Below are 25,665 nucleotides of genomic sequence, written 5' to 3' on the forward strand. Positions count from 1 at the left end.
TCCCTCTTTCTCTCTCCCTCCCCTTCAGCATATCCATGAGCTCAGACTTCCAGCACTACAGCTTCAGAATGCCGAATATAGGGTTCCAGAACCTGCCCCTCAATATCTACATCGTCGTCTTTGGAACCGCCATATTTGTCTTCATCCTCAGCCTGCTCTTCTGCTGCTACCTCATCAGGTAAGACCCAGAGAGCTCACCTTAAAGGGAGACCTCACACCTGGCGTGCATGTGCCTTCCTTTCCTGTTGAGTGCCACGCAGGATTTATTTTATTTTACTTCTTCTTTTTTTTTTTTATCAGGGTATTTCTGCTTATTTTTCTGTTAGAGTTGTCCAAGCTGTGCAGATGGTCTACCGTGATTGTGTGGGTCTAAAGACTCTGCCTGGCTGAAACTTGCTTCAGATTGATGGTTGTCTTTTCATTAAAAACATGCATGCCTATCAGTGGAACAGTGTGTTTACACAAACTTCACGCACACGCTGTCTTCAGCTACCGCAGCAACATCCATAATTGCTGTAAAACGGCACTTGTTGGCCAAGACAAAGCCAAGCATTGCACCGGTTTCTGCCTGCAGAGATGCTCTTTGGCTTTCATCACCATGGTTTTCACAGACATGGAAACAGTCATGCAGGCTAACTAGATATTTATTGCAAAGGTCGCTTTGTGTAAACACCTCTAATGATGGCGGCGTTGATAAAGGCGTAGCATCAATCACAACTAAATAAAAATATGCTGTCGGCTCCCGTGTGTCTGGGCAGTGCTGGTTTTAGCACTAAAAGATGCCAAATGGTGAGCTCATGATGATCAGACTGATAGTGTGCACGGAATGGGGAAAGTCCTGGGTACATGCCAGTGATTGTTTGGTTTCTTTTAAGGAGATTGGTTTACAGTAAGCGCAAGTGCATGTTTCTGCCCAGAAGTCATTGCTTTGCCGTGGAACCTTTCGGTTTCACAGAGCACTGGGCTTGGTTCCTGTTTGTAATTTACAAGCAGGTTTAAGCAGTCTCTCTCGCACAAAGCATGAAGTTCACAGATTGACCAGCGCTGGTCAATCTGTGAACAATCTGTGAACCGGGGGGGGGAGAGTCAGAGAAGCAGAGGGCGGAGTCTGTGCGAGACTCCTGTGAGCCTAGTACAGTGTAGTACCGAGTTCCTTGTCAGGTGAACTGCATTCTGGGAGCTTTCAAGGAAGTACAGTTTGGGTGTCTCTCCTTGAGTGACCTGAATGGGTAAAGCAGCACCAAAAGGAAGACACAGACCCTGTTTACAGCTTTTACGAGCTCTGAACTGGTTTGGCCCCAGTGCCTCTGTCAGCAGCTGTGATTCCTCTCCGCGGTGCTGTGGGCTCAGGAGGCGTTTATGGCACCCGGCATGAGAGAGGGCTGTTGAAGTTTGCACACAGACTGTGTACAGAGTCTCCGCTTTGATGCAGCGGAAACAGAACAGCTGTGTCTGGCCGCGGATGGCTGAGAGACCCTCACTGTACCTCTGACGACTGAGAAAAAAGGATCTTTGTTTGGTAAAAGCAGTAAAAGAAGGTTTAAATTTATGTTTATGTCCTAATAGCAGAAATGTTCTGCACTGAACATTAATTTGAAGTCGAAATTGCTTCATTCATTTATTTGCATATTTATGTATTGATTAATTATTTGGCTTGTTCTTAAACCTGAAGGGCTGGAGCTGGTTTTTAGCTCTGCTTGTTGTTCAGCTGACATGTCAGCCTGTCACCAGAGTCTATCACTTCATCAGCTCTCACAGGGTTAGGGTTTCTCTGGGTTGGGCACTGTAAATGCCTGTTAAAATATCTTCTGCTGACCACAGAGGGGCTTATGTAATGGTTTCACCTATGGGAGGAGGAGAGAGAGCGTCTTTTTGCAGTCTGTAACTGTGGGGTTTGAGTTGTGTGGTATAATTCATTATTAAATCAAGAATATTCTAATCCTGTTGCAAACTGCAGTCTTGCAGACTGATGTTATTGCACATCAGTTGCTGCAGTTTTGTAGCTGAGTGTTTTTCTAGTGTAATGGGTATGTACTCCTTAATGAAAAGGCTTAACCATCTGAAGCAAGGTTCGTGTTGTAAGTGCATCCAAAATGTGTAGACAGTCAAATGGTTTTAGTCCACCCGCACCAATACATCTGCGAGCTTTATTTACTTTTTCGAGTTGCAGTAAATCTCCATTTAGTACTGATCGAATCTAATCAAAGATCATCTGCTAGTGCCTTTTCTTTCTCTGTCCATTTTAGTTGTATGGCATTTTTGTTGCTGTTCAGTTTGGGCAGCTCTGCTGTTCTGCTTGGTGGTGTGCTGTCGTGTTGTGTTTGATATTAACGAAGGTTTTCCACAGAGGTTGGAAAGGTTTCACAGCACAGTTTGGAGAAGGTAAAAACAGTTGCTGACTTGATAATCTGAAAAAAAAAAAAACCACCTTTTAAGAGTTGCTCGGTAGCAAGCCAATCACAGAAACGAGCTCCATCTTTAAAAAAAAAAAAAAAAAACGAAGTTTTTTGTAGTTTTCCACACCCCACAATTCTAGAATTTTTCTTCGTAGTCAAACGACATCACTTGTAATGAGAATCTCACTGTCCGTTTGGCTACTGGAAATGAATTTCATGTAAAACCTTTTGTGTGTCCTTTTCTCTCCTGAGTGGGAAAAGGTATGGCTACAGTTACGGCCTCATTACGGCAGTTATCCTATGGGACCATTCACATGTAGATGTGATGGAACCCTCACTGTGGCCACTGTGACTCCTCTATAGGAGCCTCCATTACTGCCGCTATAGCATCTGCCGAACTTCTGGGCCACGTTCATGAGAGCTTACAGGCTACAACAGAGACAAGAAAAGCTCCAAGTACGGCTGGCTGCAGGCCCACTACCCCCTGTCTCTGTCCAACAGCCAGCTTTTAAAGTCTCTCTGGGCTGTTCTCCTAAAAAAGCTGTTACTGGTCTGTGTAGCAGAGCCACCACTGCGCTCTGTCCAATCACATGGCACCAGGGGTGGCGGTTAGTCTGCCCCCTTTCAGTTCTGAACCTTTGAACTTCTAGTTTAATTTCCATTCCTGTTCTGGGTTCTGTGTACAGACAACCTTATTGAAGCAAGTTTAACTGAATTAAACTACTACAGTTTCTGGATGACACCAATAAGTGGGCACTACAAAATCTGGTTTTCAGCTAACAAAGTACTTCCCTTTAATGACACGCCTGAGTTCAGTAGCCCCATAAATAGACTCAGAGTGGAGCAGTTGTCACCCTGCTTGTTCAGTCAGCAGTGGGCACCCAGCCGCTACACTGGCTTCTGTTATATGGGTGTCTTAATCCAATAGCCTTAAGGTAATTATCCCCAGTTAAACTGGCTAAGTCATTTCCTCCTCATCAGTCATTTCCGCCTCATCTGGCGTGTGGTGAGCGGTCTGTTTGTGGCAGCCCACATCGGTGGTGGTTGAGGTGAGCCTCATCCCCTCCCACCCCACCCCCCCTCCCCTTACTGTTAGGTCTCTGTGAACACGGCCCATCGCCATCACCGTCATCTGGTGCTAATATAAAAATGTAGGCCAGGATTGGGCTTGTGGAGTATCAGAAAAAGAAAGGGGGGGGGGCCTGCAGAGCCCACACCAGGCAGAACCTTTCCAGACCTGATTTTTTTACATTACGTTGCAGTATTGGCATTTAGCAACTTAGGCTACAGTTTTTTTTTTACAATGCTACCCATTTGGATATTTACTGAGGCAATTGTGGGTTAAGGACCTTGCCTAAGGGTACAGCAGCAGTGCCCCAGTGGGCAACCTTTTGGTTACGAGTCCTGCTCTTTAACCACTATGCTGCACAGCCGCCCCACATTTGGTGAACCTGTGGCACAGACAGCCAGGCCTGCGTGTTTCTTTTTTTTTTTTTTAAGAGAACAGCCCTCGGTAGCGTCAGTGGTTGGGGCACTGCATTGTGAGGGTCAGGGGCAGTGAGAGGACGGAGAAGCTGTCTCTCTGATGCCCCGTCTGCCAGGTGCCCGCAGAAAGGCCTCGCCCCGCCACCGGGGGGGGCGCTAGAAATAACGTGCGATTGTAGCGTCTCTTACCAGAGATGGTGAGAGCCGGCAGCTGTCAATCAAATTGAAGCTACCCGGCCGGGGATGCGGTAAGTCCATTTCCCGTTTATTAAACATTCCTTGTGTTCTGTTTAATAAATCCGCTCAGTCCCATACACACTGGATGATAGCTATGCAGTGTCTCACTAAAACACCCATCAGCTTCTAGATGCGGAAATAAATACGTACTGTGTTATTGCAATGCAGTTTCACCAAATCAACATTCGCTTCTGGAAAACAAAAAGGTGGTCAGATTACCAAGTCGTTGATGCACAAACATAAGAGTTGGACTCTGAAAAGCTTTTAAAGATGCAGTCTCCCACCCCTGCTATTGGCCAACGCTGCACTAATCCACGGTAACAGCTTGCTGTACAGATACACATACATCACTGAAGGACAGATGCTAAAAATACTCAGAAAAAAGTGTCAGAAAAGTTAAACTGAGGTGTTTGAAAGAGCTGGGAAGTTCAAGTCCAAACTTGATTCGGCTGTTTCTCACATTCCTTTCCTGCCTTCACGGCGTAGACTTTTCGTAGAAGTTTTCAGTGGCACAGTGGCCTATTTTTGAAGCATAGAAGAGAATGAGTAAGCAGCTTAAGTTTAGGCTCAGTTTAAGTTTAAACAAAGTTCCCACCACTGTGAACTGTGATCATACTTGACATATACGACGGTATTCATATGGAAAACCCATCGAAAGATGGAGCAAGTTCTTTCCTCAGCCTTCGTGAGGCAAATGTCAGCCTCACTGCACATTTAGCTAGGTAAGTTAGTTTAGATTGGGCAGATGTTAGTGGCGTAATTGAGCGGCTCAGTATTAGCTCGGTGAGTTTTGATTGGGCAGGCTTACTGAATGGCAGAGCGTGTTTCTGAAGGCACATACGGCAAGAAGGAGCCGCACGCCGGAGCTGACCTGCGAACGGCCCCCGTGTTTACCCGGAGCGAAGGTAAACGCTGGGAACTGACAGGGGTCGCCGTCCGCAGCTGCTCGCTACTCCGTCCGGCGTGTTTGCCCCCGAGAGCCGACACTCGCTCGCGAAGTACGCCCAACACCGGCGACCACACATTCCCAGAGAATCGCTCCGCTCACACAGTCAGGATTTAAAATAATAAACAGCACGCTCATAAATTTCACAAACATATTTCTGTTTGCTTCAGAAAACAAAGAAATGCTTTCGCTTCAAGTTGCCAAGCAGCTTTTTACCGCAGCCTACATAACAAAGTAGCTGCGTCCGTCAGACAGGGGAGAGGAGGCAGTGATTGGCTCATTTTATTAACCCCCCCCCCCTCCCCCCAACCTCCATGCGGCCTTGGTTTTCCCCAAACATGTCCTGACAGAGGGAGTTTCTGCACCTTTACATGCTGCTCTCTTTCAGAATGTCAGTGTCTCTCCTAGACTGTGCTGCCTGTCTTACAGATCCACCTCCTCTCTGCTCCGAGAGGTTAAGCTTACTAGTAATGGAGGTAAATCTTATACCATGTTTTCTCTGTCTTTCTTTCCCTCTCTCTCTCTCTTCATTTTGTTGAAGTGTCTGTGCTTTGATTTCTGCAGAGGGGCGTGGACCAAGCTGTTAAAGACCACTGTGCTGATGTTATATGCTCCTGTTCTCTGTCTTTCTCTCTCATTGACGCCCATGCAGATGAATATGTATAAATGAATATGAATATGCATTCTGCTCATTTCATTTTTGTTATGTCTTTTGTTGAGAAAAAATACCCTTTTTAGTGTTTAAATAATTAATGTCTGATTCAGGATGTGTGTGTGTGTGGGAAAGATCTTCTTACCATGTCCAGCAATAATAATCTATATAAAGTCCATCCATAAGTGTGGAACAGATGAGCCTGGTTAATACTGCCTCGCTTAATGTGATGTAACCTGCTTTACTCAGTTTAACAAGAACACTTTCACAACCTGCTTAAATATCAGGCAGTCTGTACCACGCAGCAGTTAGGTCATGATTGATTTTAACAGTTTATTTGTATTTCGTATTCGTGCACAAAGCAGAGAGCTGTTTACCCCCACTCCCACTGACAGAGCGGTAGGTTCCGCTGGAAGATGCCCTAGCTTTGTGTGTTCGTTTTGGGGCATCTGTGTGTCAGCTGTACGCGGCTGATCCGCCCCAGGTTTTGGGATGTAGTGTTGTAGTATTTTTCCACAGTTACTCGCAGTCACGCCTCCCCGCTGGGATCACAGAGCTCAGAATGTAAACTTCCTGTCTTGTCTGCCTTCGGCGTGTGGGCCTCACGAGATGACCTCTGAATGAGTTCACCGTCTCCCCTACGCACACGCACGTGCACACACACACACACACACACACACACACACACACACGCGCGCGCACACACGCACACACACTGGTGGGGGGGGTGGCAGTTTCGTAGCCCGTGATTGGCTGAAAGTCGCGTCTGCTCTGTCAGCAGAAAGAGCTAGGTGCGCTGGGAAACGGCACTCGCTGGTCCTCGGTGAAACCCATCATAAAGTGCTTACGCTGACACAGCGAAAGATGGAGGGCAGAAATTATAGCCTCGGAAAAAAGGCGAACAGAACCAGGCCGTTGAGGTTTTTTTTCTTCTTTAAACCAGAGCGCAGCGGCAGTGCTTGTACCAGTTAATAGCGCGAAGCGGGCACCACGGTGTCTCTCTGACACTGAGCGAAGGTGTCGAGTTTCCATGGACACAGCGGTATTATAGTCCACAATGCACGCCGCATCCCCCCTAACCACCACCGTCACGGAGCGAGGAAAGATGTAGGTCAGCAGAGGACACAGTGCCGTGACTCCCAACGCAGCCAATTCATCACGCCGTCGCGGCGAGATTAGGCCACAGTGATCTCATCAGCGGCTTATATCCGTATTACACTCATATATAATAAAGACGTAGTGTGGACCTCAGGGTTTTGAAATTTGATTTCACACGGCGGTGTGATTCTGCTTTGAACGCAGGGCGCACCTCCCCATATAATCACATCATGCAAATCGAGCAATTGCCTCATGCAGCCGCAGGCTTTACGGAAACCTTGGGTGACTTTGTTTAGCGTTTGCTGCGCGGTAATATGCATCCAGAACTGAGCACCTGGGCCAATGCTACAGTGCATCGAGTCGCTCGGCGTTCTCTACGTACAAACGACCGCTTGTCCACGTTGTCACCTCTGCCCTTAGCGGTGATGCATTTTCTTTTATTGAAATGGGAATTTTCATCACCATTTTTTTTTTTTTGTTTCGTTTCGTTTCTTTCTGTCCTTGATCTCCTGCAGTTGTTTGAGTTGGTGTTCCTTATTACAGGCTGTGAAAGACAAACAGCAGAAAGCTGTGATTGTGTTTTTCGGGTTGTTGCGTCCCTGTGTTAAACAAAGAGAATTCCCTCTGCTTTACTCTGCAGGTTACGGCACCAGGCGCATAAGGAGCTGTACGCCTATAAACAGGTAAGGTCAATGCCTCCACCGTCACGGCCGTTCCTGGTCCAGCTGAAACCTGTGAGGATTGGGTCAGAACCAGGGCAAACAGGGATATGACAGCCAGTCCCCGAATTACGCTAAAGCTTAACTTCTGCCTGCGCCCAGTCCAGCCCCACTGCGGTCCTGTATCTTACTTATGACCTCTCCTTCACACAGCCTGGCTGCTGTTTCTTAATGAGTGCTCCTTACTGAAGAATCATGGGTAGGCTCAGAGCGTGTGAAGGCTCCAGGCCAGCAGAAGGGCAGTGAGGGGAACAGGCACCCCCCCGGGCCGTTACATATGCCCTCTCAGATTCGGATTTCCACAGGCTGTGCAGTATGTCCACCACTGCTGCTGTGTGTTACGCCCTTTACCGTCCTGACTGCAACGTGGGCCTGACTGCAGTGTGGGCCCCACTGCGTTGCTGCGCTGCGTTACAAGGGCTCTTTCCCCCCCCGCTGTCTCTGTCTGCCTGAAATATTTGAAATATCTGTGCAGCTGGTTTCCATATGCAGCTCAGTGCTGGTCGTACTTTCCTGTTGTCTCGGTGGATAAGGCTGTACATTTTCATTCTTTACTGTGTATGATTATACATGTGATATGTCTGACTGTGATTTTGTTAAAGGTAAAAAAAAAAAAAAATCAAATCTTCCCGTTCTGTGGGTTGATATGAGCGGTGAATGACTCTGGACGTGATTATTAACCTTGCTTTTTCCTTGTTTTATAGGTTATACAGAAGGAAAAGGTCAAAGAGCTGAATTTGCATGAGGTAAGAAAAAAATCCAGCAGAATCAGCTGAAACTACCCTACACTCCCCCTCTGGGGTCACCTCTGTTATGCAGGCCTAACAGTGATGCTTGGAGATGCTAATATTCGAGCATTTATACTGTGCAGTCCCTGCCCCAGCCAGTCAAATTTCACGTGCTATTTAAAGGCAAATACCACGAGTGCACCGCAGTGATTCTTCTTTATCATGTTACATCCTGGTCCCTGAAAGATTTTTTCACTCTGGAGTTTCCCCCTGTGAGGCCTCCGTCCCCAGCAGAGAGGCTGTACTGTCCCCGCTGTCTGACGGCAGGCGTGTGACACTGAGACAGCTGGGCTTCTTCTCTCAGGGCTCTGAAGTGGCCCACCGGCCCCTGCGTCTCCTCCCAGCTCTCACCGCGGCAGCGATGTTTTCAAAACAGAGTTATGTAACATTGCCAGGGCTGGACTCCGCAAGCCTGCGCACACAGAAGCCGCGGGAGTTCCCCCTGCCGGGCTGCGGTCGCCCGGCCCGCTGTGCTCCTGCCTGTTTGTAATGATACGCTGCAGACTGCCCCTCTCTCTGCCTCTCTCTCTGCAGACTGCTCCTCTCTCTGCAGACTGCCTCTCTCTCTCTGCAGACTGCCTCTCTCTCTCTGCAGACTGCCTCTCTCTCTGCAGACTGCTCCTCTCTCTGCAGACTGCCTCTCTCTCTCTGCAGACTGCCCCTCTCTCTGCAGACTGCTCCTCTCTCTGCAGACTGCCCCTCTCTCTGCAGACTGCCTCTCTCTCTCTGCAGACTGCCTCTCTCTCTCTGCAGACTGCTCCTCTCTCTGCAGACTGCCCCTCTCTCTGCAGACTGCCCCTCTCTCTGCAGACTGCCTCTCTCTCTCTGCAGACTGCCTCTCTCTCTCTGCAGACTGCTCCTCTCTCTGCAGACTGCCTCTCTCTCTGCAGACTGCCCCTCTCTGCAGACTGCCTCTCTCTGCAGACTGCCTCTCTCTCTGCCTCTCTCTCTGCAGACTGCCTCTCTCTCTGCAGACTGCCCCTCTCTCTGCAGACTGCTCCTCTCTCTGCAGACTGCCTCTCTCTGCAGACTGCCTCTCTCTGCAGACTGCCTCTCTCTCTGCAGACTGCCCCTCTCTCTGCAGACTGCCCCTCTCTCTGCCTCTCTCTCTGCAGACTGCCCCTCTCTCTGCAGACTGCTCCTCTCTCTGCAGACTGCCCCTCTCTGCAGACTGCCTCTCTCTGCAGACTGCCTCTCTCTCTGCCTCTCTCTCTGCAGACTGCCTCTCTCTCTGCAGACTGCTCCTCTCTCTGCAGACTGCCCCTCTCTGCAGACTGCCTCTCTCTGCAGACTGCCTCTCTCTCTGCCTCTCTCTCTGCAGACTGCCCCTCTCTCTGCAGACTGCCCCTCTCTCTGCCTCTCTCTCTGCAGACTGCCCCTCTCTCTGCAGACTGCTCCTCTCTCTGCAGACTGCCCCTCTCTGCAGACTGCCTCTCTCTGCAGACTGCCTCTCTCTCTGCCTCTCTCTCTGCAGACTGCCCCTCTCTCTGCAGACTGCCCCTCTCTCTGCAGACTGCCCCTCTCTCTGCCTCTCTCTCTGCAGACTGCCCCTCTCTCTGCAGACTGCCTCTCTCTGCAGACTGCCCCTCTCTCTGCAGACTGCCTCTCTCTCTGCAGACTGCCTCTCTCTCTGCAGACTGCCCCTCTCTCTGCCTCTCTCTCTGCAGACTGCCTCTCTCTCTCTGCAGACTGTGTAGTGTTCTCCTTCTTCCTGTGCTTCCTGAGATCGCAGATTACAGGGTTTCCACAGTTGCTCGCCTCGTCTGGATGGTGTTTCAGAATCAGGAAAGGGGGTCGTTTCAGCGAGGACGAACAGCCTTGTGCTTGCTGTGGAAGCGCAGGGTGCAGAGCACAGAGTCCGGCACAGTGCTCGGTGCACAGCCCAGTGCAGAGCCTAATGCATACCCCAGCTCAGAACCCAACGCACCAACCCAAAGCACAGCCCAGCGCAGTGCCCAGTGCACAGCCTAATGCACAGTCCACCACAAAACCCAAGGCACAGACCAACACACAGCTCAGTGCAATTGCGCTGTTGTTCAGCAGAGGAAAGTCAGCCACAGGAGCTGTTCCTCTCTGACACAAAGTGGCAGAATAGTCGCCCCTGTTACACTGATAAGCCATCTGCGAATCATGTTTGATTCCAGTTGCCTAGGTGCCATTTTCTGCCCCTGTGCATAACAACAACGTTCTCTCTGGCTGCACCTTTCACTCCCTCTCTGAATTTTCCGGAATTTTCCACTCTCTCCCCAGAGTTAGATAAGGAAGGGCCGCAGACAGGCAAGGACTGGGAGGATCTGTTTGTCCAATCTGGAATGCGGGAAAGCATTTCCTGTCTGACGCGTGTTTGGCAGCGCTGATAAAGATTAAGGGGGTTTTTCCTCCTGTGTTGGAAGCCAGTGCGTAAACACACTTGACCCCCTTTTTCTGGGGGCCTGCTCGTATGCCCCCCCCCCGGCATCACCTTGGTGCGCTTGACAGGCCCCCTCTAATGAAAACCGCGTGGCACGGGGGTCTGTGTGGCCAGCTTTGAGTCTGTTAAAGCATCTCTGCATCAGTCCAGGAATGACAGGCACCACGAGACTTCAGTATCTCGCAGGAGCAAACAGCCTCAGGCCCGATGAACCTGCTGTGTAGGTTTGTGGTGTGTAGCTGAGCCACTGTGGTTGTGCACAGTGAACACAGCTAGCGGTGCTGGCACATTGCCGCTGTCACACTCCGGAAGGACGTCCAGCAAGAGAGTGATTGGATGACTTCTGATAGGGTTGTGGTTTTCTTGGCACTTTGAGCGAGGATCTCAGACGTCCTTAATCTAAGTTCAGCACACGGCAGGATTGAAAACCCGTCTCAGATACAATTCATGTAATTGTAATATTGTTTTTTCCCCCGAAACATCTGTAGAGACACATGTCTTCACGGTCTTATTAGAAGTGTTAAAAGCGTGAGCTTGTTATCAGGGCAGCTGGAGTGTTCTCCGCGGAGACGTTGTATCTGACGGACAGCGTGATCTGGGAAACATATTCAGAGAACGCACGGAAAATTCCACCCTCTCTCAGCACGTTTCCGGTCAGGAATGGCTTGGCCTGGTGAATCTACCTCACAGCGCAGCACAGAAGATGCAGACGTGAATGAGAGGGAAACTGATTTGGGCAGATGCAGTGCTCTTTGCCATGCGAGCGGTACATCTCACTCCGCCAGGGGCCAGGTAACAGGATATTTTCAACGCCGTGACGCTAATTTACAAAAGGGCCTGTCCTTTGAGAGCTCTAGGTATGTGTGAATTAATGATCTTGTCACAGTAATGGCTGACACAGCCGAAAAAAACCTAAAAAAAAAAAAACGAAAAAGCACTCTCTATTCAGGCAAATACCCTTGTCTTGTTTTGAATCAGCCCCGCAGTTTGACATTGCTACAATGATACACTGCAGATTGCCTCAGGACATAATGTACAGGACATACTGTACTGTGTCTCAGATGAAGAGTTTCCATCAATCTGTCTTTTCTGCATTCTTCTCATAGTGTATAAGACCAGCTTCAGCTCCACCATATCAGTGTCCTTCAGGATCTTAAAACCCCTTAATCGTGAAACCAGTTTGTGAGCATCTGGGTCTTCCTGCTTTTGTGTGAAGACATTAGTACATAGTAATCAGTATATTAGTAACATGCGTCACCGCACATTACAGCACAGGCTTCATGAGTATTTTTGCTGTAGGTCTCTCAAATGTGGGCAGTCCTGTCGAATCGTGACCCAAAAGACAGTAGCTGTTGTTTCTGTTGCAGCAGCACCATATGCACATCTATCCTTGAGCTTTACACTGGGCTCAGACTAAAGCTTGGGTTTTATTTTTGTTTTTTTTTTACTGTGTTTTTTTTTTCCCCACAACATGCAGTTTTGTCACGACACACAGCAGCACTGAAAACGGTCAGAGCAGAACTCGATGTCCTTCACGGCTGCGTGTCCTTGGAGTGTTAATACTCCACCGCTGTTAACGGCAGGTGTGTTACATGAAGCCCCCTCACAGCGCACTGGGAACGCGCTTTCTGGTCTGGCAGCGTCGTCCTTCAGAAAAGGTCCTGGTGCCAACCTATTGCGTCTTACACAACACTGCAGTGCTTTGTAGGTTTAGAGTAGTATTTCAGGAATTCAGACTCGCCCATTGTCATGAGAGGATAACCAAATTACCCTCTGGAATTATAGGATTGCCGAGGAAGCCTTGTAACTTATGCATCCCTTTAATGCCGGTCTGGTAAGATGCAGTTATGATTGATTGGCATGTGCCAGGATGCAGTTATTATAGATTTGCATGCTGGTATTTATTCTACACACGGATGTAATTCTGTGTCCCCTGGAGCCCACAGAAGTTTTATTTCCTAATTTATTTTATCTTGGATCATTATGAAATGCACATCAGTCTGGCACAGAAGGAGTTAAGAGTCTTGAGAATTTTAAGAGTATTGATCAGGGCAGAGGTGAAGAATTAGGCCTGATTGCAGTGATTTCCTCAGATTTCAGCTCCAGTGTCCTGTCTGCTACTCCACACCGCTGCTCCTCTGGCTCATGTGTTTTTTGTCGTCACCCCTGAGAGTAGAGGGTAATTCCCACGTGGTGCACCTGGCGCTAGACCAGCCCAGCAGGTACCACATTTGGCCGCGTGTCCAGGTTGCAGGCGCACTGTCATAACACTCCAAGAGGGGAGCTGGGGGGGGGAGGGGGTGGGGCACCAGTCACATGCTCCTGCAGAGAGGAGTGCGTAGCGGCTCCATTCACACGGGCGCGGGGGTGTTGGGGGGGGTTTGTTCAGGAAACGTTCCCCAGCGCAGCTGGCGAGGGCCTGTCCCAGCGTGCTGAATGGAGCGCCCACCCCAGGCACAGGGATAGTTGTTGGGGTTGCACTTTGGGCCTCCATTGTGGCTCAGGGACCGCGGGGTGAGACAATGGGGTGCAGCGGCCGCAGGGGGCCCTCCCTGTCACTGTACCCCCCCCCCCCCTCCCCCCCACCGCTGCCCGGGACACCAGCGCCCACCGCCCCGCACGGTCTCATGACTGGCAGGGTCAGCACTTTAGCCCTTTGTCCCACCGCCTGGCTTTTTGTGGTTGGAAAGCGCTGGCCTTGATGCTGGTGACCCCTCTACCCCTCTACCCCCCTACCCTTCTTCTGATTGGTCACGCGGGACTGCTCTACTTTTGGACGCCAGACAGCCGACTCTAAGCTTGACATCATCGTCCTCTGGAGCGGATGATGAAACAGAACGTTATATTATTTATTCATAAGCGCATCTGCCGGTCTTCTGCCCAGGGAACTGATGTGTTCACATGGCTGTCAGGGAAATGCATCAGTCTTTGTGTGTATGTTCGTTTGGCTCTTAGTGAATAGCGATATATGTTATATATGAGAGGGAGCCTAGTGTGGGACAAGAGGCACACCTCTGGATCTATTTGAACAGTAGATTTCTGTGCTCTCTCCCTCACCGCATTCATTAGTACAGACTCAAGCGTTGTAATAGGGGAGACTTACCAGGTCGAAGGGAGGTTAGGTGTGAAAAGGGCAGAAAGGAAAACATGCATTTAGGAGCATTCCCTTAGGAAAGCGAGGTGAACACTACACACTGCCGGCTGGGATTTTTCTTTCCCTGTGTTTGCGGCCGTGTTTTCTGTAGGCAGGTCGGTAGCACACTGAGGGATGCGTCTCTGGAGGTCCGCAGCTGGGCTGCTTTCAGCAGAAGGGAAACAATGCTCTTTCTGTGGAGATCGTTTATTTCTTCACCGGGCATTTCCATCCAGAGCGGCGGAGTGTTTACAGAGAGTTTGTGGAAAACTGCAGCCTACGACCAGAGAACCAAACCCGCAGCGCCTGAACTCTCCCAGTGTGTCAGTCAGAACAGCTTTTACACACTCAGAGCAGGCGTTTCCCTCTCCCAGTGTGTCAGTCAGAACAGCTTTTACACACTCAGAGCAGGCGTTTACCTCTCCCAGTGTGTCAGTCAGAACAGCTTTTAGACACTTTTACACAGCGCAGGTGTTACATTTTCCCAGTGCGCTGGGTAGAGCAGCTTTCACGCTGGTCCTGTTTCTTTCCTGTGGACAGAAAGTGAGCTGGAATCCAGACCGCAGCAGATTTCAGTCAGTCAGAGGTGCCTGTTGCAGCATGATTTCATAAAGGGTTCTCTCACCGAGGCGACTCAGCCCAAACTTGTCAACATGTTCCCTTGCCTGTAAGGTTACGCAACAGCGGGCTATAATTACCGGGGGTAGGGGCCGCAGTGTGAGCGGGGAGGGGAGGGGAGGGGCCGGCCCGGCCCGCTTCACACCCCCGCTTCAGATTCAGCGCTGATGCTCTGATACGGTTTAGACAGGGCCGTGTGTGGGAGTGACCCGCACACCGCACGCTCCAGAGACCCAAACTTTATTATCACTGAAGCTCAAACATTTCTGTGTCGCGCTCGTACGTGCGGTTCCTGCCGTCCGCCGAGAGGGACCTCACACAGACACACACACACACACACACACACACACACTCCGTGTATGCTCAGAAACTCTCAGAATACATAATGCCAGCACAATGGAGGCCTCTTTCGTGGGTTTTCTGCTCAGATAACCATACTGACTGTGATATTCTGAGGTTTCGGTGACGTTACAGCAGCATGATAACATTGCAGACATACTGAGATGCCAGCTGAAGCACACTGGTGTATGTGTGTGTCTGTGAGAGGGATGGTAGCACAGTGCTAGTCTCTGCTCGGTCTGTGCTCAGGCCTTGAGGGCCAATGGACACCGTCAGGCAGAGACAGATGTGCTCCCTCAGTGCTCTGTGTCACTCATGCATGGCCTGCCACCAGCCGTGCGCCTCCCTGTGGTGCCACCCTCTGCCTTTACTGCCCCACACTGGTGTTACTGGCCCCCCCCTCTCTAGCGTTTCTACCCCAATCTGGCATTACTGCGTAATTTCCCCCACGGGGGTAAGCTTCAGTGCAGTGGTTCTCTGTGATCTCTGTATCCTCATGGCCTCGGCCTGGGAAGCCCTGCCGTTTCTGAAGCTCCCTGCCTAAGATCAGCCCTTCCACAGATCTGCAGCTCGGGCCTCAGCTGTTCTCAGGAGCTGAGCGGAGCCCCATGTGGAGAGAGAGTTTGGCGGACCTCGCTGATTAGGCCAGAGCTGTGGCTGCCCCGCTCTTTAGGTTGTTGCTCAGTCTGTCTTGTTTTGGAATTTTTGTGCTTCATGTAGGTCATGCTCACTTCCCCGGCTCTCTGGCGTGGTTCTGTTTCAGGGAGCACACTTTTAAAGGCCTCTGATTGTGCTGCTTCCTTTGATCTGTCTGTCTGACTTGTTTGAAGTGCTAAATAAGTCTGCAGTATGCTGAGACTACACTGACACGCTATCTTACACAAATACACACAGGCGCACACACACACACATACACACACTGTCTATCTCTCACCCATAAGCACACACACACACACACACACAAACTGTCTTTCACACGCATACACACATGCATACACTGTCTCTCACACACACAAACACACAAACAGACACACAGTCTCTCTATCGCTCTGTTACACACACGCACTCTCACACACACACGCACTCTCACGCTCTCTCACTTACACACACACACACACACGCACTCTCTCTCTCTCTCTCACGCTCTCTCACTTACACACACACACACACACACACACACACACACACACACACAGCTTGGCTCAGACGTCAGTCTGCCCCACCCTCTGCCCCACCCTTCCCCATTGTCCCCTGACACAGACACCTGCAGTCACTGCTCCCTCTGCCTCTGGGGAAACAGTCTCTCAGTCTCTGTCCCTGATCCCCACTGTCCTGAGATCAGCTGCAGCCCTGCACCCACTACTGCTCAGAGCAGACACTCGGGGCATGACATTTACATTAGACTGTTGTCATTTAGCAGACACTCTTATCCAGAGTCACTTACATAGGTTACAATTTTTACACATTAACCATTTATACAGCTGGATATTTTCTGAGGCAGTTCTGGGTTAGGTACCTTACCCAAGGGTACAGAAGCAGTGTCTGAATGGGGGAATCGAACCGGCAACCTTTCGGTTACAAGTTCTGCTCCTTACCAGTACGCCACACAGCTGCCCACAGAGGCCTTAGTAAGGATCTTAAAAAGGCTACATGAAAGGAAGCCAATACAAGACATTATCGGGTCTTGCGTACGAAGTAATCAGAACTCTTAAGGGGGGAGACGCTACAGAGCCTCCTTTCATAACTCGAGCCAAGCCGATTGTTCCTGGAAAGCATCTTCCCGGATCGAGTGGCAGCATGTGGTGAAAGTAAACAGGGCCGATCCTGTTAGTGCAGCGCCCGGCCAGCACCTTTACCGCAGGAGTCTCCCAGCAGGAACGGGGCTGTGGTTAACCTACCCGTGCCAAGGGAAACGGGGCGAGGGGGGGTAGGCGCTTCGGAGCGGGGAGGACTGGCAGCTTTTTGGCAGCCCGGTGGCACTGTTGCTGGAGGTTCATGGGAGTTTGTACGTGAGAGGAAAGAGAGAGGGGGTGGGTGTTGTGTAATTCACGTTTGGGTAAGGCACTCCACTTTTAGCCTCCAGCACAATGGTTGATGCCACTTCAGTGTTTTCTTAACCGGGGGGGTGCTGGTTCACCTCGTCCTGCTCACTGCCTCTTCAGTAACGGGGCGGGGGGGGGGGCTTTTTAACCCTTTCTTGAACTTCGTCTGTAAGTGTAAATGTAAATGTAACAAGCACAGAAACCCAGTGGGAGGGCCCGGGAGTGCATCTTATGCATGTCGCTGCTTACAGAGACGAGGCGTAGCCACTCGAGTGTATCGGGGTGAGTGGATTGCACCTCGTTCAGAAGGCACGTGTTTCTAAAAGCGTTCTACGACCGCGTCTTTATGCTACCGTCCGAGTTCAGAGCGTATCTGCGCATGTCTGCCCACACAGTTCACATGAAAACCCCTCCACTGCACAAGGTGCTGGAAAACAGTTCCGGTGCTGCAGGTCGGCTGTCACCTTATTAACCCTAGTAGTCCACCATGGAGGGAGTCTTAAGTGTTCAAAGGACCATTTAGAGGTCAAAGGTCATGTTCTAAATTTAGCCAATGAGGAATCATGCCTTTTTTTCTTACAAACTGGGTCATGACTGGACTAGGGCACATAGATCAGATCCTAGTCTCCACAGGGTTGCGTGCTTTGAACCCGCCTGAGCCAGTCCGTGCTGGGTGTGACTCACTCTTCTATTCTGTGTTTTATGCTGACGAGAGAATTTATTTTTATCATCTAGGTGGGGGGGCATGCGGGCGTTGTCTCAGATATGTGTCAGATAGCATTCCACCCCTCCCGAAACCTCTGCCTGAGCCCAGAGCTTCCCGAAAGCGTGACAGGACTGAGTGTTTTTGACCAATCCTGTACTCTCCTTTCTGCAGATATGCGCCGTGTGCTTGGAGGAGTTCAAACAGAAAGACGAGCTGGGGATATGCCCGTGCAAACACGCCTTTCACAGGAAGTAAGTACCGTTACCGTGCCAACCAGCCCACACGCCAACCATACCATGGCATTCGTCCTCAGATCGGCCTTGTTTATGAAGCAGCAGCACAGTAGCGCGTATTTCTACTTTTTGCCACAAAAATCAGTTGCCTATCTTCTGTGCATGCACGATGTGCTTCCACTACTGGTTTTTAGAGCCGGGCCCATGTACATTTGGCCTGGCGATGCACTTTGGGAGATTTGGACTCCTGCTGAACTTAGCGTTACTGAGGTCCTGTCAGAGCCAGCACAGCTGTGCTCCAATCCCTGTGCCTGCTTGAACACAGTGCTGTTAGAGCACAGTGCTGTTAGAGGCTGTGTCTCACAGTGCTGTTAGAGGCTGTGTCTCACAGTGCTGTTAGAGGCTGTGTCTCACAGTGCTGTTAGAGGCTGTGTCTCACAGTGCTGTTACAGGGTGTGTCTCACAGTGCTGTTACAGGCTGTGTCTCACAGTGCTGTTAGAGGCTGTGTCTCACAGTGCTGTTACAGGGTGTGTCTCACAGTGCTGTTACAGGGTGTGTCTCGGAGAACAGATCTGGCTGCGCCTGTGTGTGTGCCACGCTGAGCGAGGCTGAAACACTGCGGCCCTTGATGCAGTGGGAGTGTGTGGTGGCCAGGAGCCAGCTCCGGCCCCCTACCCGCCCCCCAGGCCATTAAAGCGGGGTTGTTTATCACAGCGAGGCCCTGGCTCCGGCCCCGGCCTACTTTCAGTGCTATACTCAGCGTGAGGGAGGGGTCGCCGTGATCTCACCTCCGCTGCGCCCTGCAGCGTAAACAGCATGTTCAGCCAATGGAGCTGGAGTCCAAACACCAGAGGGCGCTGTGTTCAAATCCCCCCTGGATGCACCCTCAGCTGTGAGGTTATTACAGCAGGTACCATTGTACTGCAGTTGTGAATTTGGTGCAGTATTCTGTATTCACAGTGATACTAGTTATCACTGCACTGTGTGATAGATTGACGCATGTTTTTAGATGCGTTTTTGTCCTTTTTCTTTGTAATCCACTCTGGATAAGAGCATCTTGTAAGTGACTGAAGGTAAATGTGAGTGTCTCTGTAGTGCCCCCTATAGGAGGCAGGGGGAAAATGTAAGAGCTCAGAGTGAAACCATGCACCTTGCACATGCTCACGCTCCATTCCAGGCATGGCAGCCTGATGATATCAGTGTGTTTGGTTTTATCTGTGTCCGGCCCCTGTTGGGACCCCACAGCCGGGAATAGAGCCGGGCCACAGGCCCCCCCGCCCCCGACAGGCGTTGTTACAGTCCTTATCTGCAAACGGCTCCCGGTGTTTACTCGGGTTTCACAGGAAAGGCAACGCTCGGCGGCGGCTAGAAACACTCCGCGAATGCAGGTCCTTGTTTGCCGGTGAATTCTTCAGATGCCTGCTGAAGATACGCGCTTTTAATGAATCTGCCTTTGTGTGAGGGCCAGTCTGGCTGTGCATGGAGCCATTCACGGAGCTCACAGCGAGAGCTGTTTCCCGCTACAGCCCTGTATCCCGCTCAGATCCCTCAGCGCCGGGGCCGGAGGCCGCATCCCAGCTTTGGGTGGTATTCCTAGAAGGTTTGCCATACTGCGGGCGGAGTGTTGATCTGTGCGGCACAGCAGTATGGAGTAAGGGCAGCTGCTACGACCCGCAGCCTGGAGTTCATGAGCTCATAACATCACATGACATTACCGACATTTAGCAGACGCTCTTATCCAGAGGGACTTACACAGGTTACAATTTTTACACATTATCCATTTATGCAGCTGGATATTTACAGAGGCAGTTCTGGGTTAATTGAACCGGCAACCTTTCAATTATGAGCCCTGCTCCTTACCACTATGCTACACTGCTGCCCGTATGAGTTCAAATCCCGGATCCAGCTAGGCTTGAATATGATGCCTGAAATGGGTACAGTGTTAATTGGTAACCCTGTGTGTGTGTGTGTGTGTGTGTGTTTCTGTGTGTGTGTGTGTTTCTCTGTGTGTGTGTGTGTGTGTGTGTGTGTGTGTGTGTGTGTGTGTGTGTGTGTGTGTGTGTGTGTGTGTGTGTGTGTCTCTGTGTGTGTGTGTGTGTGTGTGTCTCTCTCTCTCACAGGTGCCTGATTAAGTGGCTGGAGGTGCGGAAGGTGTGTCCTCTCTGCAACATGCCGGTGCTGCAGTTGGCCCAGCAGCAGAGTAGCACAGAGGCACAGGGTCCCACTCCACAGCCCCTGCCCGGGGTGGAAAACCTGGTGTAGCGCCCCCAGCTGGCGTCCCGCGGCCCAGCCCTGTACAGGTACACTCGCGCGTGAGCGGACGGGCAGGAGGGGAGATGTCGCTATGCAGAGACCCGCGCCGCGCTCGCCCGCCTCTTCCCTCTCCCTGCTGCCTCGCTGGATTCACAGAGGAGCGTCTTTTTAATCACGCTTATTTTTAAAACAAACTTTTTTTTTCCTGTTTTTGTGGACACTGAAGAAGAATCCGTTTCCTCGTCGGCCGAGCTGTGGTCATCGTGACCGTTTTCACAACCAAAGCACTTTTTTTTTTTTTTCTTGGGACACCAGCACATGTGAACAGAAGCATAACATAAAAAAAACAGGAAGACAAACGGCAAAAGTTTAACGGCTGCGTTTTTTCTTTTCAAGAGAGCATTTTTATTTTTTTAACAAGCACTTTATAAGGACTTAACCCTAATTGCTTGTGAAGGTAGTAGCAAGATCATATTTTGTATATCAACATTATGATTAATTTTATTTTACTTTCATTTGTACAGAGCCACCGCATTTTCACTTTAACTACGAGAGATGTTAAAAATTTTTCTAAAAGGGATAGCTTTTCAAGGATGGAATACAGTCAGGAAGGTGGGGAGGCTTCTTGGGTAGCCACATGGTCGTGCGACGCCATGTTTATGGAGTTGAAGGAGGTGGCTTGGCTCAGAAGGGGCGGGAACTTGGATTGGAAGGGGCAGGGCTTCCTTCTCTGGGAGGCTGTATCCCACTAATGTGAATTTGATGGCTGAGGGGAGGTGGCAGTGGCCCATGCAGAACCCCCACCAGCACTAACCCCAGATTCTCCTCAGAGCTTCTACTTTCTCTCCCTCTCTCTCTTCCCCCGTCACTGAAGAGTCTTTTCGGGTGCAGACTCCCCCACTTCATGTTGTAAACCCAGAGCAGCAGCCTTGGCCGGGTGCATACTTGTGTTCTGAAAAATGTGTGTTGAGTGAAAAAATGTAGCAAGGCCCTTGAGGGACCGACTCCGTGTTCCTGCTCCGCTTTCTTTGGCTGTGCGAAGCAGAGGAGTACCTTCCAAACCTTTCAGATTTATCCGTCGCCTCTCAAACTTATCTCGCAGCTCAACTACCCAAGAGCAAAGTGTCAGGGACGGGAAGCCTCTGATTTAAAACGGAGGACAAAAACAGCGTGCGGAGGGGGTCTTCAGATCCCCGCCCCAGTGCTCCTGCACAGCGGAAACGCTGTCTCGCAGTTTATGCATAGACGAGTATAAATGTACACACCACCTACACTTGCACAGACCCACGCTTTCAGCCAGGAAGCTGGGAAACCCGACACCCCCGAGCGCCCACAGACAGGTCTCCCGGCAATGACTGTGCAGTAGCCAATCAGGAGCCTCCTTATCTGTTGCATAACTGGATGCAGGCCCCCAGGGAACGCCCCCCAGCATTACTCATATGGTTTTGGACGAAACGTTGCTCACAAAGCACACGGGGTGTGGAGCCTCTCTGGCTTACTGCATTTCAGATGAGTTTAAATAAGTGTAAGGCTTTTTCTTGTCAGTAAGGAAGTGCAAAAAATAGATTTTGAATTCTAATTAAGGTAATGAAGCTGATTGATGACAGAAAATCTAAAAGCATATTGGATGAGTCTGGTTGACCTGTGTTAAAATACAGCATAAGGAAATTGAGCATCTGGAATTAAGACGCCATCATGTCTTTCTGGGTTTTATCTCTCTGAAATTACAGGAGCACTGAAACTCCCCAAGGCCTTGTTGCTTTTTTTCTCCACAAGTGCAAATTTTGTTTGCTGAAAGGTGATCCCAGGTGATCTACGCTGGAGAAACCCAGCTTGCTCGTCTTTTGCTCATTTATTTCTCCGGAATGCTTCATATGCAGACCTGAGGCCAAGGTGTACATACACTGACACCTTTCCAATAGCCTTCTGTCTGAGACATTGCAGCAAGCTGTGACACTATTTATTTATATTTCTATATAGTTATATTTATAAATACTATATATAATATATGCTATATATATAGTGTTTGTTTCTTTATACTAATGTAGTATCCCATATCATGCTGGAAACTGGCATACTTTGTGTTGCAGTGAGGTTACAGCCTGCAAGTGTAGAAAGCCCAATTGATTATCAGTAGACCAGCCTTGTATTTTCCGTTTTTTTTCCCTCCTTCCACCCTGCAAGAAGGTGGTCGGTAAATTTAAAATATCTTAAACGTTTGGTAGGGCTGTACCGATCAGGTCCGTTTGGCTAAGGCAATTTATCAAGTGTTGGTGTTAATTGCGAGCCTCATTATGACATTCCAATACAGCGTGGCTTATTGGTGCATCAGTGCCGTACTGGTGCTCTGAGCACTAGAGACTGTTGGACCTCAGTGAATATCCAGTGTTCAGCAGCCCTGAGGCAGACAGTGGGACGCTAATGGACCGCTAACGTGTCGCCTGTGTAGGGTGGAATATGGCAGCGGTCAGCAGGTTACAGGGGCAGTGTGGAGCTTAGAGAATGAAGGCTTTTTAAAGCCTAATTCTGGCTTTTTCCTCTGAGCACGGTCAGGGAGGTCCCTTTCAACACCCCCTTTCTGCCTCATGCCTTTTGTGCCACCCCCCTTTGTGACATCACAGAAACAGCTGTGCGTTGGCTTTGACAGGAGCAAAGGTGTGTGTGTGTGTGTGTGTGTGTGTGTGTGTGTGTGTGTGTGTGTGTGTGTGTGTGTGTGTGTGGGAATGGAAGGGTTCAGACGGATTGGAGTAAAACACAGATATGGTTTGTAACTCTATCCATATCTCCCCTTTGGTCCTTGGTCAGAGGGGCTGGGAATTTTTGTCCTCATGGAGCTGGAGCACTTCATCAAATGACAGCCTTTAAAAAAGCCTGGGCAGTCCAGACGGCCCCCTTACCTCACCTGCTGGTTCTTCTCAGACGGGGTGCACCGTGGGGAGGGCGGGCCTCGCTGAGGCCATATTCAAAATGATCACTGCTGAATACCAAGCTCCGCCCCCCGCACAGAGCTCCGCCCACAAGCACACCATTGGTTTCATTGGCTTTATGTTGTTCTTTCTACCTTTGTTGCTCTGGGTTACATGGGGGTTTCTGGACTTGAAAGGATTCTTCACTGACTGCGAGTGGGTCAAACTGAGATGTATGGGGGTCCCCCTCTCAGCCTTTGTTTTGAAACGAGTCACTCCATACGTGAGAACAGTATTCGCTGCCCAAGATCAAGTCATTGTCCACAGTTGTTAACCTTGAGGTTGGAAAGGAAGGAAGAAAGTGTTGTGAATTTTAATATGTGCTTTATCTATGTACATTTCTGTTTGCCTGTGTTGGAGAAAGACACTACTGTGATGGAATGTGGGAAAAAAAAACGTTACCTTTACACTTAACACCTGAGACATGGCAACACAATGTCCTGGTGGCAACTCAGCTTAAGTGGAAGTTGCACCCTGGAACTATGTCCGATAACATAAAAGATACCTGTGGCTACAGACAGAGAAAAAGCCACTGCAAAGGCTTCACAGAGCATTTGCTCTGTACATCCAACCAAGTAGTTCCACCCAGGGTTTACTTCTCCCGGAAAACTCCCAGAGAACTGATCTCAGATTCCAATTGGACTGGTGTACATTAGTGCACATGTTAAATTCAACCTGTGTGCTCTTTTTAATAGTGGGGCAACTTCCCAGTGTGTTGCCACGGCGTTGGTGTTACCTGAGACCCTCCGAGACCACACGCGCTCACGTGTAACGAGTCATGTTATGTAGCATGTTCGTCACCGTGGAAATGGGGAGGAGCAGAGAGCGTGCACCAGTGTGGCTTGCGTACGTGCCAATTCAGACGACGAGTGTGTCGTTTTTTTTTTTTTTTTTTTAGGAGGATTTGAATCGGATTTTCTGCTGCTCTGCTTCGGCAGTTAGGCTTGTAATGACGGTTTAATACTAACCTGCTGAGGACTGCCTTTCCCTGAGAGCAAACGGGCCAGGTGGGGATCCTAGGCCTGGCATCCCACCTGGTCAAACCCTGCTGAGGGGGGCAGACACAGCCGTCCCTTCAGAAGCGTTCGGTTTACACACAAGCACTGTAGCGGCCATTTTATTCTCATTTTCAGAGACGTTCAGTCTGAGAGCCAACTCTGCAGAACCCTGTTGGTGATGAAGTTTTTTTTTTTTTTTTATATATATATATATCATTTTTCCTTCATCGAATGTATGATTTCAACAAGGCGGGCGTGGACTGATTTTGATAATGTGAAAAGGTGATATTTGAGTGCCCTAGCCGCCGGTATCACTGTAGAATTACGTACTTATATATTGTTCAGTATTATCAGCTGTACTTAAAGCGTGGGGGTGCACTTAATACCCAAAGCAGTACAGACTCTGCTACAGCACTGGCTTCATCAGGTTATACTAGCAGCGTAATGGAGCCACCTGTCTCTCCCCTTCAGAAGAGGGAAGCGCCCCTACAATGTCATGCTCTCACCAGGTCTCCTCTTACTGAAGTAACAAGTCGGAGTGGAAGGTGATCACCTGAGTGATCTGTAGATTTAGGGTGGTGTGGGTGACCCACTCTCTGGTCCGTCCCCAGACGTCGGAGTCCGGCAGAGCGAGGCCCGGGGCCGATTGGGCGCCCGTGTTGCCGTTTGTTCTGTAGTTTTTGTAGTTCTTTCCCGTCCCTCTTTGTGGCACTTTGTGAGTTTCGGCGTAGCTGTTGTTACTGCACCATGGGGCGTGGGCATGCTGCACCTGTTGTGGGTTCAGGTCTGTCCCGTGGCTGTGCGGAGCTGACCGAGCCCAAACCCCGCTCCCCCGAGTTACGAACCCCTCCGGCACCCCCTTCTCCCTGCCCCCCATAGAGCTCCCACGGGTTCCGGCTCTCAGTTGTGTGGTGACACGGTCGTTTGTGCCAAATACTGCTTTGGACCTGGGTTCAGTGAGGCTCACGGTGGGCGGTAGCAGTCAGTGCAGCTGATTGGTCAGAGTGGCCCAACCCGAGGGAGCTGGGGCGTTCCTGATAACCTGCAGATACTTCCTGAGCTGGAGAGCCCCTTTTCCTTGGTGTGGTTTAACCCCAGTGATAGTGGAGAGGCAGGACAAATATCCATGTTACAGAAGATGGGTATTGAACCTCCACGGGCCAAATGAGATATTCCGGGACACGTGGGGCTCGGAGGCAGGTGAGCACAGCGATGAAAGGTCGCCCTCGTCAGATACATCGCACTCGCTCGTTAGCACAAACAGCGACTCGGGTGGCTGAGTAATCTCGCCGCCCCAACGGCCTTGAGTGGCCGCTGCCTCTGACTGACCCCGGAACAGCGGGGCTTGGCGGGCTGTCTGTGCGGTAACACCCCGGTCACAGACAGAAGGCCCAGCGTCTCCACCAGACAGCGTGCTGACCCATCAGCTGCGGGTCAGAGGTTCTGTTTAATTCGGGCCAGGAGGGCTTGTCTGTGCAGGGAGGTATATGCAGTGACATAAGAGCCAGTTTGGGTTATGTAATACTCTCCCAGCCCTGCCGCTGCCACGGCGACGCTCACTATTGTGTAACCACGGAGTTCCGGATCCATCCGTTAATGTGTTCTCGGCCTCTCTGTTCCCCACCACACACCCCCTCGTTCGGTC

The 25,665-nt window shown here is 50.3% G+C and overlaps 1 protein-coding gene across 2 annotated transcripts in view; it reads left to right on the forward strand.

Moving 5' to 3' along the window:
- Positions 1–21,021, forward strand: part of rnf24 (ring finger protein 24) — a 38,308-nt gene extending 17,287 nt beyond the window's left edge. The window contains exons 2-6 of one of the 2 annotated variants that reach the window (XM_036516442.1): positions 29–178; positions 7,455–7,497; positions 8,238–8,279; positions 17,741–17,820; positions 19,924–21,020. In XM_036516442.1, coding sequence (XP_036372335.1) covers positions 36–178; positions 7,455–7,497; positions 8,238–8,279; positions 17,741–17,820; positions 19,924–20,065 — 450 coding nt within the window. In that variant the 5' untranslated portion in view covers positions 29–35 and the 3' untranslated portion in view covers positions 20,066–21,020. Of the gene's footprint in view, positions 1–28; positions 179–7,454; positions 7,498–8,237; positions 8,280–17,740; positions 17,821–19,923 lie in introns of those variants that run through there. The other variant, XM_036516443.1, reaches the window with a different exon arrangement.
- Positions 21,022–25,665: the final 4,644 nt, after the last annotated feature.

Source organism: Megalops cyprinoides, chromosome 22 (genome assembly GCF_013368585.1).
Source record: "Megalops cyprinoides isolate fMegCyp1 chromosome 22, fMegCyp1.pri, whole genome shotgun sequence".
NCBI classification, from domain to species: Eukaryota; Metazoa; Chordata; class Actinopteri; order Elopiformes; family Megalopidae; genus Megalops; species Megalops cyprinoides.